General features: G+C 41.5%; 1 protein-coding gene across 2 annotated transcripts in view; it reads right to left on the bottom strand.

Annotated features, from left to right (window-relative positions):
• Window positions 1–5,175: 5,175 nt before the first annotated feature.
• The window catches only part of cacng3b (calcium channel, voltage-dependent, gamma subunit 3b), a 45,732-nt gene continuing 34,832 nt past the window's right edge, over window positions 5,176–16,075 (bottom strand). For both annotated transcript variants that reach the window (XM_080906248.1, XM_080906249.1), the window contains 3 exons: window positions 13,228–13,311; window positions 8,234–8,374; window positions 5,176–5,765 (listed from right to left, as the gene is read on the bottom strand). In XM_080906248.1, coding sequence (XP_080762374.1) covers window positions 5,254–5,765; window positions 8,234–8,374; window positions 13,228–13,311 — 737 coding nt within the window. In that variant the 3' untranslated portion in view covers window positions 5,176–5,253. The remainder of the gene's footprint in view (window positions 5,766–8,233; window positions 8,375–13,227; window positions 13,312–16,075) is intronic.

Genomic DNA, 16,075 nt, shown 5'->3' with positions numbered 1-16,075 from the left:
GTGTGTGATCATTAACGAGACTACATCGTTGTGTGCTGTGTTCTTGTGCTCCTATACTCATGAGGACCAATAATCCCAAAGCTTCGAATTCTATTTCAAGTTAAAGTTTAAGTGTGCAAAAGTTTGATTACGCTGTTCGGTCACAACTGATATCAGCTGATTACCTTTGATGATGATGGCATTATTTTGATGAGCTTACATGATGCGGATGTTTATTTCTGTCCAGTTTTGTTTTTGATTCTGCAGCACATCCTAAAGATTGTCAATTATCTTGGATCATCATGCTTGTGCTGTGAGAAAAGAAAGGAATCATTGTTGGTCATTCATTTTAATCACGTCATCAACTGACCCCCATTTCTTGGAGGGGCACATAAGGTTGCTGAACCTAGATCAGACCAACTGAAGAAACCCCAGATGTAAAGTAAAGGCTGGATCTATCTTACCCTGATGCATAAATCACTCTGTAACACGGTAAATCTGGACTCATCAGACCACATGACCTTTTTCCATTCCTCCAGAGTCTGATCTATATGCTTCTGAGCAAACTGAAACCTTTTATTCACTAACTAGCCTCACTAATACATGCTTTTCACAGCTGTTTAGTTCTCTTGTGCGTGTTTAAATACCCTTACTTTTGCTATTAACATAGCCGTGAGTTCTACGATTGGATAACAATCATTCTGGGGGGTTTTCCGACCATATTTTTCCTGGAAGTCGATGCATCATTGTTTCAGGTTTTAAATAATGCATCGGACAGTTCTTAACCCTGTTTTTATTCTTTAATTAACAGTCATTACGTCTTCCAAACTCGTGAAACTGGAGGGTTTACTGATGCTTGTAGCCTGCTATCTGAGGCAGTCTTCTCCTGTGCAAGTGCAAACAACAAAAACTAGCATTGAAGCTTTGGGGAAAAGTCCTCAAAAGTAGAGGAATTTGTATGTATAGCTACTTGGAATGCATGTGTCCGTGTGGTGTGTGTGCGTGTGTGTGCGCTGCAGTGCTGAGTGTCCTGCTGGCAAATTGTAAAGTGACCTCTGGCACCGGTGAGGTGAGGTTTATGTCCATGAGCGATCGTCCGAGTGCTCCACTCCTAATGTCCCTCCTGTCAGAAACTTCAGATGTGATTAAAACAACACAACCTCACAATCACATCAAAGTAGAAAATGAAACTAGAATAATAGAATATTAGAAAGACTACAACCCCTGCTTCCCAACTCCGCCCCCCTGCGATCAACCCTCCCCAGCCCCCGCCCCAATGAATAGATTACTATAATATGTGACAGAGTTTATCATCCTCTGCACAGTGGCACCTTTAGAATAGAATAGAATAATTTTTTTTTACTAATAATATATCAGAGTATCAAAGCTTTATGAAGAAGAGACAGACAGTGGCCTAGTCTCAAAAAGCACCCTGTGCTCTACTGAAGTAAACATCATTACAGCGCGGGCTAATGGGCCCGCGTGCCCTTGTAAGGCGTCTTTTGTGTAGCAGTCGAGTATCCCTACAGAGTATAGAGATTAGGGTGCCATTTGAGACTAAAGCAAATGTAAGCACTGGAAGCAAATGGATATGGCATGCATGGTTTGAATGGTCAACGCTGACATGGCTCATGGATGGCAGTTCTGAACTTCGACCCTAAGCAGACCCCTCGAGGTCTGAGCCGATGAGAGCTACGAAGCTACCGCTACTGTTGAGTCAGTAAATCCTACGCGGATTAGAGTACTTACAACTGCAAACCTAAAGCTAACCTGGAGGTCGTGATACATAGAAAACATCTGGAGTAATATTTGGCACCAGGCATATTTTGCTAATTTATGTTTGAATCTTAAGCAACTGAAATAACTCTTAAATATGCTACCTTTGCTTAAGGCAATAGTCTTCATCTCTAATTACGTCACAAAATTACTCATCTAACCTAAAGTTAAGTCAAAAAAAAAGTAGCAGAGTAGAAAAGCGTAGTCTGATTTTCCTCTACTTCAGCTTCTCTTTTACACAAAGCGTGCTGTATTAGCGGTTAGCTTGTTCAACAACGATTGTTTCTGTGCAAATGTACTTTGCTTTTTCTCCCCCTCCCTCCCACGTTACACCCTTAAAATGAAATTGCTGCAGTGCTGAGCATAAAAAGCCCTTGTGTGCTCCTGTCCTTTAAAAATTAAAAGCCCTTGCTTGGAGAAAAGTAGGGTTTTTTTCCCCCTTTCACAGCCCATGACAAAAGCTGATGCCCCTAGTTGCAGTTGCAAAATTAATATTTACATGTAGAGGACAGTAGCAATGCACGTTTGTCCCTTTAAGCTCCCTTTATGGCGTCGGAGACAGGAGATAAAACAGCAGCATCATAAATTAAACAGTGTGTGCGAGGTTTAAAACATATTTTATTATCAGAGTAATGACTGTCAGAGTAGTAGCTTGACAGTGTCGGGTTGGTGTTGTTTCATGTTGACTTTATACAAAACAGTGCAATGGCTGTTTATGGGAAGGTAAAAGAACAATAACTGAAAAAATAAAAAAAGCATTTTTTTTTTCCTCTTTTGAGTTTCACACTTACTTGTTACTCACAGTCCCAGAAACAGGTTGAGAAAAATGGTGTGACTAGATACTCATGCTCAGGTTTCACAACCCTCCCTGTCTCCTCTCTGTAGATTTTATGGCTGTGTTGCCTTTTTTCTCACAGTGTCAAATTCTGTCGCCTCGTGTCGTGAGATAGAAGATTACTGAGTAAAGTGAATAATTCAGCTTGTTTTCTTAATGCCTCCTTTTACTAAAAGGCTGGAATACTTCAGAATTACAGTAGTTGCCACTGCTTACAAATGCACAGATGCAGCATTAGATTGTTGGGAAACCCAGTGGACTGACTGTGTAAATATTAGGCATATAGTAGTAGATCAGGGGCTTTATCACAGTAGTTTTTTGTGCTGCTTTTCCTGCAGAAAAGTAAGGCCATTACACACCGAGCATGCTGCAAAAAAACCAAAATGAAATTCTAGATCTTTCAGATGCGAATTTGTCGTGTTAGGTATATGCCGCATTTTTGCAAAAAACGTCCTCAAAAAAGACGCATCAAGCCACAATGAACTGGTCCTGATGTTTCTAAACAACAAAAGGAAAGAAGCAGAGATTCTGGGTTCATTCAATTCTCACGAGAAGGCAGCAGCAGGGAAAATTTCATGGTTTGATCCAGGAGTTGAATCTTTATCACGACTGCTGTCGTACATATTTCAGGATGTCAGCAGGGCAGTCTGAGCTCTTCCCACATCTGAGGAGGCAGGGAAATTATTTCAGAGTTGACTGACCTGGAGCACCATCTAGCTGTATGTCTGAAAAGAAACAGTACTGTTGCGTTTCAGTATGTTCAGTAAGTGCATTTTGAGCTACAAGCGCACTTGTAGCCACATGCAGTGGTCTGATTGGTCAGATCTGTTAATTCGAATGCAAAAAAATCTGAAAAAACTGTGCTTGATTCCATAAATGAAATCCAAATTCGTCTTGCAAAATTATGCGGTAGCTGTGAACGCCTGCATTGAGAATAGGCGAGTATTTTTAACAAACAAAATATTGGTGCAAATTTTACATGTCCGGTGTGTAAAGGCCATTAGTCTGAAAGGCGTCCAAACACTGCTGCTCAGTCAGATGCACACAGTGTTCTCCGGTGCCTCGATGCGTGGATCGCAGCAGTATTTGACACTGGTCCTCTTAAGGCTGGAGAGGTGGCAGTGGAGTAAGTAACTAGTTTGTCAGCCAGTGTGTGAGCAGTGGAGATGAAGAGCAATGAGGAGGCTGTGAGTGACTTAAATAAATAATACAATTGGACTATCCTCCAATTCCATCTCCCGCTGCTTAATTTGTGTGCTACATACGAACAGTTTCCTCCTATTGGAGACGTCTACTTTAGCTTGTGTTTACTCCTGCGACTGTAAATCTGACAGGTTTTAATATTAAATCAGAAATGTGTTCACCAAGAGGTAGTGGGCAAACAAACGGTGCTGCCTTAAAGCCTATTCACAGCTCAGTGGTCTCCCCTCCACAGTACCCTGAACCAACAACCTCCAGAAAACCTAACTAGTCTCCAAAAACGCCACCAATGGAAGACAGGAGCTAAATCTAATGGAGAGGATGGGAAGGGTGAGAGGAGGTGTGGAGGTGTGGCTACACAGAAAAAGGTGAGAGGTGACACATGGACGCAGACAGACAGCTTGGCAGACAGACCACCTCTTTTTAGGTTTTAGGTGAAAAAATAAATAAATCAAGAGGTGGCAGAAAAAACAGAAGGAAGCACCAATGGATCTTACGTTACCATCTATAAGAGATTCTTTAGGTTGTTGAGTCAGACCTTTTCTACCCAGCCTGCAACAGCTAATCCACGGTTTCTTCTTTACTCATTGAAACCGCCAGGTAGGTTTAACCACTGACCTGGAATCAGAGCGATGAGGGGAAAATGTGACCAGGGAAGAGCTCAATTCATTTTCAGTTCAGTCGTGAAGCGAGCTTTCCGATCGATCAGTATGAAAGTTTATATACAAAATGTATAGAAAATGATAACTGCTTCCACAAATGCACTGGTTTAAATGGGCAAACCGATCTTCAGTTTATAATTTGAATCTAGCTGAACTGAAAAGGAATCAGAGCCCAGGACAAGGTGCTGACGTCTTCACGTTTACTGTAACCAGAGGGTCAGCTGGGAGCTCTAAGGCCGGTCCCCTTCCCTGACCCGACTCTGCTGCTATCCAAAAGGTCAGGAGGACAGAGGTTCACACAAAGTCTGTCACCCCTTCTCCTCAAATTCACATTGTAGTTTTTTTGTGGCGCTTTTGTTTTTTTTTTGTTGTTTTTTTTTTAAAGAGAAGTTGCCCCAAACAGAAAAAACACTTAATATATTTTACATTTCCACTAATTCCCATTTCTCCTGTGAGGAAAAAGCCTGAAAATCAATTTATGAACATAAAACTCATGAACATAAACCGAATGTGCCTTGATATATAAGGAGTTACAAGTATTACTACAGTGATATGTGCTGGGGCTGGGAACAACTTCTCTATTAAAACCAACCCTGCTGCACACACTCTCACAGGGCTCAGGATTCACAGTTCGAAGGCTAAAAGTTCACAGTTCACAGTCAAAGTTTAGCAACCCCCCCCCCCCCTTCCCACCCCATAACCCTGTGTGTCCCCTGCTTTTGCTTGCACTCCCCCCCCCACATTTCTCATCCTCCTCCTCTTTGATACTCTGATTGGGGCGATATCTGTAGCCAGCACCTCTCAGACAGGTGTGGTTCTGCGGTTGGGGTCCTTGCTGTAGTCTTTAGTGAGCGTGCTGCTCTGGAGGAAATCCCTCTCCGAGTTAAGCAGCCCGCCTAAGCCGCCAACAGGTTTGCTGCCGGCATTGCCGGCCTCTCGTGGGTTCAGCGTGTACATGGGCATCTCGGAGGCGGCGGGCCCTGTGTAGCCACCTTTCCCCAGTGGCGAGGCATCGCGGCTGGGAGCCTCTGAAGAGCGAACGCTGGAGCGGCGCCGGAAACGGTAGCGATAGGAGGGGATGCGGCTAAAGGCGGACTTCTTGATGAGCTCAGTGCGGGACTTGGCCCGGAGCTTGCGGTGCTTCTCAATGAACATGTGCACAGCCAGCACACCCACCATTTCCGCCATAATGAAGGAGAGGGCCCCGAAGTAAAAAGACCAGCCATAGGAGTAGGACTTCTTGCTGTCACTCTGGCCTGGGTCGCCAGAGTTGGCTGAGATATAGACAATAATTCCAATGATGTTACTGAGGCCTGGACAGACATAAAGAAAGAGAAACTGTGAGAGCCACAAACTAACAAAAATAACACAACTACAGTATACTAAGAGACGGTCATGGTACCTGTGTATTGGACCCAAGGTTTAGAGCATTCATGATTATTTCTGGGTTTGTGACCTGATTTATGTTAACTTATTTAGTCATTTGAATATATTATTAGATTTTGTCTTTGTTTCTAGTTCTTGCTTTCTTGGTTGATGAGGTTGGTTCCCTTTCCTGTCCAGCCTGTCCTCGTCTCAGCGTTTCCTTTGTGAAGTCTGTCCTTTCTCCGTGTTTGTTCACTTTTCTCTCGTTGTGTAAACTCTGCATTTCTGTTCCTATTCGTTTTATTTTGACAGACTCTTGTCCTGTGTGTGTTAAATTCAGTTTTCCTTCCACTTGTCTAATTGGTTAGATTCAGTTCAGCTGTGTGTTTTTCCCCAATCTGCCCTCGTCTCCTCTTAAACCCTCAGTTTGCTTGCTTCTTTATTGTGTCCTCCCTTGTGTTGTGTGTCCTGTGTTTCTTCTATAGTTCCTAGTTTGTAAGTCCCTGGCTTTTGCCTTTCCTGAGTTTTGTGTTTTGGTATTTTGATCCTATGAGTTCTAGAAATATTGGGTTCAAAACCTACCTGCCGCCTGATATATCATCTAATGTATTTTTTTTCTTTCAGGCACACAACATAATCAGATTTCACTATTTTGATATGTATAGTTATTTATTTACTTGTTTACCCTCTGCTCAGATAAGCTTTTTTGTGTTGGTGGCGTTCCAACACATGTGGTCAAAAGGGAAGTTGCCCTCGGGTGGACAAACTGTGCCACATCAGCCAGTGTAAATAACCAATACCGCTAGAATAACAAATAGCTGATCGGCCGATAGTTTCAGCCCATCGATTGGTCAGGCTCTAGTGAGCAGTGTGCAGTAATTGAATACTTTAATTTCAAAACCTCAGTAACTGAGGCTCTTCTAAAACACGGTTTGTTGGCTTAAAAAACCCCAACTCTAAAATGTCCCTTCCCTTTATCCTTTACAGCACCGCCAATCAGAGGAAACGAATCAGATCATGTAGACACTCAAACAGGTCCAGTTCCATTTATCTGTTAGTGCATGAACGTTGTAAACAACCTGAGCAATTTAGTATCCTAACTTACAACACCACACCCTTTTTTTTAATAGTGATTTTTGTCTGTTAACCTTCATTTATTAAAGCAAGGTGTGTGGTGAAGCTACTGTGGGATATCTCTTATTTGTAATGTTTTTGTTGGCTATTGTGTTGTCATTTTGTGCCACTGCATGAGCCTGTACTGTGTTATTGCTGACCAGTTTGTTCAGCGATTTCATTTGTAATGTTTCCAGCTGCATCTTTAGTCCTGTCTGGTGGACATGGTGCATTTTTCTGCAAAAGACAGTCGCATTTGTTAAAAACTAATGAAAATACAATTTTTCTGTGACTAATAACCTTTTCAGTGCAATTAAAGTGAACTTACTAAACCTTAACATGTGAGTCAGATAAAAAAATGCTTAGTTAAAACTAATAATGTTGTAAAGATTTAGCGGTTTTGTTTTTTTCCGCGCATCTCAGGTCTTTAATTACAATTCTGGCTACCGGCGAGACAATCGAGATAAGACGATTATCTGCGTTCTGTTTTGCAACAATGCCCCCGTTTTATATTGCGCTACATAATAAATTCAACCAATGTTGTTTACAGCAGTGCCTTTACTTTAATTTGCTTTAAATTGATTTTTTTTTAAACTCCTATTCAACGTTTAAGGAAATCCATTGTTAAAAAAGACAAGGGTTCAATAAATGCATCAGTAAAGGTTAATGAGTGTTTTTAATAATTCCGATTACAAAACCGACCAATAATAATCACCTTGCGAGACCCCAGGAGACCCCGGGAACATCACCAGGATCATTACAGTACGGATACGTAAGTACAAGGGTGTGTGCAAAGATGCTTTGCTGCGTCCCAATGAAAGACTCTATAGGTGTGTGTGTTTGCACTCTCACACCCTCACAGTGCATCACAGTGGCATCATGGCATTCTTGTTGATTGATTAATCAGCTACTGTGTCCCATATCCACACTTTGCTGCCTCTCATGGGCTCTTCTGTGTGCTTTAGATGCTCAATGGGCTCCTCAACAAATATCTGAATGCTGTGCCTCCTCCGTTTAGAGTCGGCCCACAGTGACACAGCTGCACACACTCAGACACATGTGGCTCACACAGACAGCCGCCTTGTTGTTATCTCAAGCTCCTTTCACCAGGTCAGAGAATGTAAGGCATTTGGCTGGTACTGTATTTAAATGAAAAAAAATGTGGTATGAGGTGCTGAATTTGTGAATTAGTAAGTGTGGTTTCATGTACGCTGTTCTGATGACTGACGATCACTGTAGCTAAATTCCTAAGAGGAAAGAGGACACACATGGACACGCAGAGACACTCGCAGTGATGACTAACCTGCTGAGACGAAGAAGATTCCTGCGCTGAGGATGACGTTGTGTCGGCTTCGGTAAAACTCACTGGCAGCCACGCAGAGCCCACCCAGAAACAGCAGACCCACACTCATGATGGGGAAAAGACTGGAGGCACGCACAGCACCTGCACATACACACAAAGAGTGGAAACGCGTTCATAACAGGTGCAAACTTTTTATTTTGCCGTGTAAAGACGTCGCCTTTCAGATCCATCAGAAACTGATGAAGGATCATTTGTGCTGGAAGAACAGTAGCTCCACCATTACGTCATCAAAATCACTGGTGCGCATCACTTCTGTGCTGGATGGAGGATGGAGATGCAAGGGGAAGAAAAAAAGAAAGAAAAAAAGGTTCCACTTTACACACACGAGGCAGCGGGCTGCTAAATGCTCGACTGAACCTGAATTCTGAACATGTTAAAGCATTCAGAGGATTTGCTAGAGAGAGCAAGGGAGAGAGACCGAGAGACGGACGGAGAAGGGGAAAAAAATGGACAAGACCCAAGACAGATGGAGAGTCACGCTGACATATGCGAGGCAAAATAATGAATGTGAAAGTGAGGCTTCAGTGGGAGTGAAATATTTGTCATATGTGTGCAGGATGCGATAACATATTGAGGAATATTTGCAAACAGCTTGTTGCGCAGAACTGAGATTCGGGCTATTTTGAGACACCGAATATATGAGGAGAGCCCATGCATCAGAGTTTTATCATATACGGTTGTGTCTTCACAAAAAGACTAAAAGTAAATGAAGCAGATCATTGTCGCTTTTTTCTCCATCTGTTTTCTTTATGTTTGTTGTTTCTTGCGTGGCAAAACATTCCCGCCGTGACCGAGAGCTGCAGATATTGCTCGTACAGACTCCGCCCCTATGGCCCACAACCCTGGGCTGCATGAAATGCTGGTCACTAGGTCTCTGCTCCTTATTGGCTTATCAGCTCTAAGGACTGTGATCTAATTGGCTCCCTCTGGGGATGTTGCTCTGTGTTCAGTGGAGCAATGAAAAAGAGGCACAGGCTGAATCCCTTCCCCTTCTTTTCTGTTGTTGTTTTCCACCTTTACTCCTACAATAAACAGAGAGCTCACTTCTCTGTGTTTTCTACTAAATACTCTCTCTTTATCTTTTTATCCTCTTTTTTTCTTATAATCCTTTTTAACCTTATGAAGTATTTTAGTATTTATTTATTTATTGTCATTGTCAAGAACAATGAAATTGCGTTTGGGGCTTCCATACAACCCCAAAAAAAGAAGAAAATAATAAATACCCCTTAAAACCCAAGTGTACATATTTAACCCAGTGTGACTGGGTTAAATATGTAAAGGCTTTTTTAGGTTCAGTTTCTTAACTACTTGCCATTAGTTTGTGTTTCTTCATTATGTAGTGTTATGGAACGCCATTAAGGTCATAATTTGTTTTGTTGTTCCTGCTATTAGACATTGTAATATTGCCAGCTGCTGTTTATAAACACTGTTCTGGGTACATAATTATACCAGCTGGCATAGAAATGCCAGTCACAATAATATATATATATATTTTTTTAAGAAACTACCCATTTCCCATTATCCTTTGGATGAGAAGAGTGATAAAGAGTACTGAGTGAAAGTCTTCTTCTTTATATTTCCTTATGTTTTGCTTGTGACTTGTGACAGTGACCTATGAAACATTCAAACATAAAAAAGCCAAATTACATTTTTTTATAGGCATACAATACTATTTTTGCACCAACAAGGTGATCCCCAAAGTGTTATTAGCTGACACATTTCAGCATGGTGTGGAGATCGGCCTGAAATCTGAGGTAAATGGACAAGTGGATGACAAATGAAGAAGTGGGAGGCCCCCCAAAAATATCTACACCAGATATAATCACCCTATTAGAGCACGTCGCTCTTGCTCGGCAGGCCTACTTGTTGTTCCTAGAGTATTTAAAAGTAGAATGGGAGGCAGAGCCTTCAGTTTTCAGGCCCCTCTTCTGTGGAACCAGCTTCCAGTTTGGATTCAGGAGACAGACACTATCTCTACTTTCAAGATTAGGCTTAAAACTTTCCTTTTTGCTAAAGCATATAGTTAGGGCTGGACCAGGTGACCCTGAATCCTCCCTTAGTTATGCTGCAATAGACGAAGGCTGCTGGGGGATTCCCATGATGCATTGAGTTTTTCCTTTCCAGTCACCTTTCTGACTCACTATGTGTTAATAGACCTCTCTGCATTGAATCATATCTGTTATTAATCTCTGTCTCTCTTCCACAGCATGTCTTTCATCCTGTCTTCCTTCTCTCACCCCAACCGGTCGCAGCAGATGGCCCCGCCCCTCCCTGAGCCTGGTTCTGCCGGAGGTTTCTTCCTGTTAAAAGGGAGTTTTTCCTTCCCACTTGTAACAGGGCAGCCCTTAGCGGCTGGAAACACAGTGAGACAGACCAAGGCAAGTGTAGTGGAACAAAGTATTTATTTGCTATATGGCTCTCCTTAAAACAATTAACTTGTCGAGCTTCTTCACAGCACAAAAATCCATCCTCTAATGACAACTGGCAGCCTTAAATATGTTCAGCTGTCACAGACTCAACCATTATTCCACTCTCAGGTAAATTCTTAAATCCCAACCTTCCACCACAGTATACAATATATCAATAAGAATAAATAAATACATAAATACATTTTCACATTTACATATTAATAAATACTTCACACTTTAATGTTACACCAAACCCAATATTATAAAAACCCAGAAACCCAAGCACAAAAAGATTCACCACACTCTCTTTACCAATGGTCTCTCCCGGAACCTTTAAATGGTGTCTGGACCCCCAGGGAAAGATTTGCCCAAACACCTTGAAGAGGACACAGGCAAGAAAGGTGAGTAATCATTAACTTACAAACACTTATTTGCACCACTTTTATCCCTAGATTTCACACACACATTTGCCTTAGTTTTCCTTATTGGTAAACCTTAATCACAATCTCAATCACCATTCTTCTCTCCTGACAGACAACCACCACATTCCTTGATGAGGAGCAGCTGTGCAGGATCTGAAACAAGGCCACCAACTGATTTTAAAATTCCCAATAAATAGTCAATAAATATTTAAACTTCTTGTGTGCAAATCCATGCTTAAAGTGCAATGCTACATAAAGTGCTTGATAAGGTGCTTTTAATAAAGTGAAAGGTGTGCTCTAAAGTGCTATACAGACAATACAATATAAATAAATGCAGTAAGGGAGTCCTCTTCCTTACACCACTGTTGCCAAAGTGCTTGCTCATAGGGGGTCATATGATTGTTGGGTTTTTCTCTGTATCTATGAAGCACCTTGAGGCGACTTTTGTTGTGATTTGGCGCTATATAAATAAAATTGAATGGAATTGAATAAACAGTATCTGAAAGTCATATTCTTAAGAAATGGAAAATATCCACACTTGACACAGGACCTGAGACAGATGTGGCCTTTCAGTGGATCCTGTTATTGTTTGTCAAAGCGAAAGAATTGTCAACTTTTGAACCACCATGCAATACCATCTGTAAATTGCTAGACTGGCAACAGATTCAATTTCCAGCACAATCACAGTGCCAAGACAGTACAAGCATACCAGGATAGATAAAAACACAATAAAACATATCAATCATGGAATGGCCTCCCCAGAGCCCAGGCCTCAACAATACTGAAACAGTGTGGGATTACCTTGATGTTTACCTCCTCACGTCAGACACTCCAAAAGCCTAGAAACTTTTAAAACCGCTCTTAAAACTCACCTCTTTTCATTGGCTTTTAGAAAGGTTTAATTTATTTGTTTTATATATTTTTATTTTATTTTTATCAGCGAGGTGTTATTACGAAATTGTGTTCTATTGTATTTTTATCTGTATTTACTGTACAGCACTTTGGTCAGCCTTGGTTGTTTTTAAATGTGCTCTATAAATAAACTTGACTTGACTTGACTTGATGCCAGCATGGTGGCTTAGCTGTTAGCTAACTTTTGCCTCACAGCAAGAGAGCACTGGTTTCAAACCTGTAAAGGGACATGCTCCATGGAGTTTGATTGTTTTCTCCATGCTCACACTCAGGTTTCTCCTGCAGTCAAAAAAGCATGCAAGGTGAATGCTGCTCTTGGCCTTGGCCTTGTCTTGCCAAGCAGATTTGTAATCTCAAGAGACCTATTTAATGGTTAAGGCAGGATTAGAGGTTTATTGCCTAACAATAATGTGATAGCTGGAATATTTCAGTGCAAGTTTGTGCGGCGAGGCAAAGTAGCAGGCCACCATCAAAGGAAAAACTTCAGGGGTTCAATCACATGCCTTTTAACTGTAATCATAACAGTATGCATAAGTACTGTGCACATAAGGTGAGCTGTTAAACGCCTAAACAGTGCTCCATACAAGAAATGACTAAATAAGTAACTGGTGTTATTTTAACTGTATTTGTAACACCTCCAGTGTTCAGCTGCTTACTGACTACTGCTTTCTCTTCCCCAGAGAAAAAAGGTTAGTGGGAATATCCCACTCCTAGAAGAAAGATTAACTGTCAGTGTTTTGTGATTTTCAATTGGTTACATTTAATTAAAAAAAAAAAATCCATTGTTCTGTACTCTTTCCTCTACATTAGTCTTAAGTCGCTACTACAAAATAGTGGATGGAACTAACTTTGTGATCCTTAACCATACTACCCCTGTAGTTTGTCCTGCAGATGGGGCTAGAGAGGGGGCACAGTAATGTTCATGATTGCCTCACACCCACATCATGCCTGTGTGCTGTTTCTAACGCAGACTTTACAAAATAATTCTCTTTTCAAGCCGATATGAAACATTGTTGTCACACACCTAACAATGGAATTGGCTTTACATCGCTTGGGAACATACGATGGGTTGAGATAACAAAAAAACAAGTTTAGTGATTAGTCAGACAGTTCTACTCTAAATATGGTAACACTGGCCAGTAAAAGCCTAGTTGTGAATGCACAGTGCAGTGTGTGCTCATATCAGACTCACGTAGGAGGTATTCAGCTGCGTCTGCTTCATAGTCAGCATCTTCTGGGAAGTGATCAATTTTCTTACACACACCTCTGAAGGTTCCTGGAGAAGAAACACACATCAGTTTAGATAGTATAGTAGTAGTTTATTTTGAACAACACAGACATGAAAAGTTGTTTTGTTTGATAAATACTAATTTTCGGATGTATCTCATTGTATACACGGACAACTCTGTGGTACTGTCCGATCAGTTCCGCAGCATTTTTCTGAATGTAAGCAGAGAGTATAGCCCTGCACACTATACAATTCATCCTGCCACGTGTATCATTTGCCACAGATGCCCCGATATTGTTCAGATCATGCGGTTTCTCCCTTTTTCTTCTTCTCCACACTTTTCTAATCTTACTAGTACAAGTTAAAGACATTTTCTGTGAAAGTCCAAGTGTAACTAGTGGCTTGCACCTTATTGTACACCCTCTGTATTTTTGATTCATTAAGGCATTATAGAGTTTTGATTGATTGTACACACCTCCTCAAGTGTTCTTGACTTGGTCAGATGTTGTTTTTTAACCATGGAAATAATTCTGTCAATGTGGTGAACACAAATGTGCTACCACATTTTGGGAAATTTTATTATTTTTAAGAAAAACATATGTCAGCAATTAAGACAATTATTATTTTACATTCATTACGTGTAGTCCATAACAATTGAGGAGAGTAAAAGTGAGAAATAATAAGCGGAACTGTTGACACTGTAGTCGTTCGCCCGCGGTTGCCTAGAGCGGACCAACTTCCTGTCCTCTCAGATGCAATTCGGGAAAAGACACGAGTGCTCCTGTGATTCTTTCTCTGAGACTCTACCTTTATTTTTACAGGTCAGTATCGTCTTAAAAATACAGTGTATGAGGGTTTTGTGCCTTGTTCTACTTCGGTGTTTACTGAGAGTTATGTTGACACCGCCGATGTAACCTTAAGTGGGGTTTAGTTGAAAATTACTGAAGCGCGGCACCGCAGCGGTGGTAAAGCCGAGCCGCGCAGCCCCAAGTCTCGCGAGAGTTACCGCGAGAGTTCGCCAGCCCGCGGGATGTATTTAAACTTGGTAAACTCCATTTAACAAGCAAATATGTGTGTGTGGTGCTCCAATTTAACTGTAAAGGCCCTGACATCAGATTATTCGAGATTAAAATATCTTATATATACTTTATGGTTCAAGTGATGTGGAAATGTTAAGAATAAGCTAAGAATGAATGTACATTTATGTTGTTACATTGCAAAGTAATACATCCAGGTGTGTTTTGTCTAATCTAGTAAGATTTATGCACTTATATCAGATTTGTGGATAAGCTATTTTGAGTTTGCCCTATATGTGAGAAAGAGCAATAAGACGTTTAAGGCATTATATGCTATCTGCACTGCTGATGTAAATGAGTGAAGGAATAGTGTGGTTAACAGTGTAAACTGGAGAAATGTAATGACCATAGATGCATATATTTGCCAAATGCCTTTTATTTACCTTTTACAGTTATTGAGCATATCTGACAAGTGAAAGCACTGGATGTAAATTATATTTGTTGATCTGAAATAAGAGATGCAATTCGGGAAAAGACACGAGTGCTCCTGTGATTCTTTCTCTGAGACTCTACCTTTATTTTTACAGATTTGTATTCTTTTTGTTATTGTGGTCTTCACATCTGGGACCCGTAACAAACTGTGGGGGCTCGTCCGGGATCTCTCCTCTACAGTCGTCGAGGGCAGATCCAGTGATACCAGAACCACGACACAATCGTGACAAGGCCGTTACTCCAGCCAAGCCAGCGAGTAGGTGTCCAGGTAGTGAGGTGAAAAGGGGACCTTTGCCTCAACGTGGAACCGTACTTCAGTGAGGGGAGTGTGACGCATCCTAGTCACTATCGAGCTGAAGGATAATCAGAAATACATACAACATGTCGACCGAGAGAAAGGAACTCGCCTGGAATATCAGGAGACGCTTGTTTTCACTCCAAGGTCAAGACCTCTTCGAACTCGCTAAGAGCCTCGCATCAGAAAACAAAGACACTACACAGCTCAGTCAGGATGATAAAGAAGGTTGTATGGACTATATCACCTCCTACATACAGTCAAACACACTACTGCAACTTGAAGATGAGGGCATGAGTCATTTGTTGACGCTGAATGATTTGATTAATCTAGTCATCCAGGGAAGTAATCCTGCCGTGCAAACAGCTGGTGAGAATGAAGTACATGCCATGCCCAGTCCACAACCATCCAATACCGTGCTAGACCCACAACCGCCGGAAGATCCACCAGATATATCACCAAACCCCTATGCAAACGCAGAAACACAACAGTTAGAGGAGTTGAGGAAAGCGTATGAGACACTGGGTGAGAGGCTAAGACTATGTGGAACTGTAAGGGCCCAGTCACCTGCTGTAGCACGCCAGCAGAGCAATTTGCAACCACAACCAATCATACAGATTAGCCCTAAGCAGCCAGTCACTGTAAGAGACTTTTCGTACTTACCACGCAGAGAATTCAAAGTTTTTGGGGGACAGATTGGAGACAACAGTTCCGAAATCAGCTACAACAGTCTCACCAAGCAGATTAATGAAGGAGTTAAAGAAGGATTTGTGGAGGCTGAAATTGTTCGAGGTGTGTTGAGAATTGTGAAGCCTGGCACTTTCCGGGACATGTTAATGCTCAAAGATGACCTGTCTCTCCATGAACTTCAGGGCTTTCTGAGGTCTCATCTCGGAGAAAAAGCGACAACTGAAATGCTCCAGGAGTTAATGTGTGCTAGACAAAGTGAACAAGAGACGCCCCAGCAGTTTCTGTATCGCATGATTGGACTTAAACAGAAGCTTATTTT

The sequence above is a fragment of the Rhamphochromis sp. 'chilingali' genome, assembly GCF_963969265.1.
Source record: "Rhamphochromis sp. 'chilingali' genome assembly, chromosome: 15".
NCBI classification, from domain to species: Eukaryota; Metazoa; Chordata; class Actinopteri; order Cichliformes; family Cichlidae; genus Rhamphochromis; species Rhamphochromis sp. 'chilingali'.
This window is presented reverse-complemented; position numbering and strand designations above follow the sequence as displayed.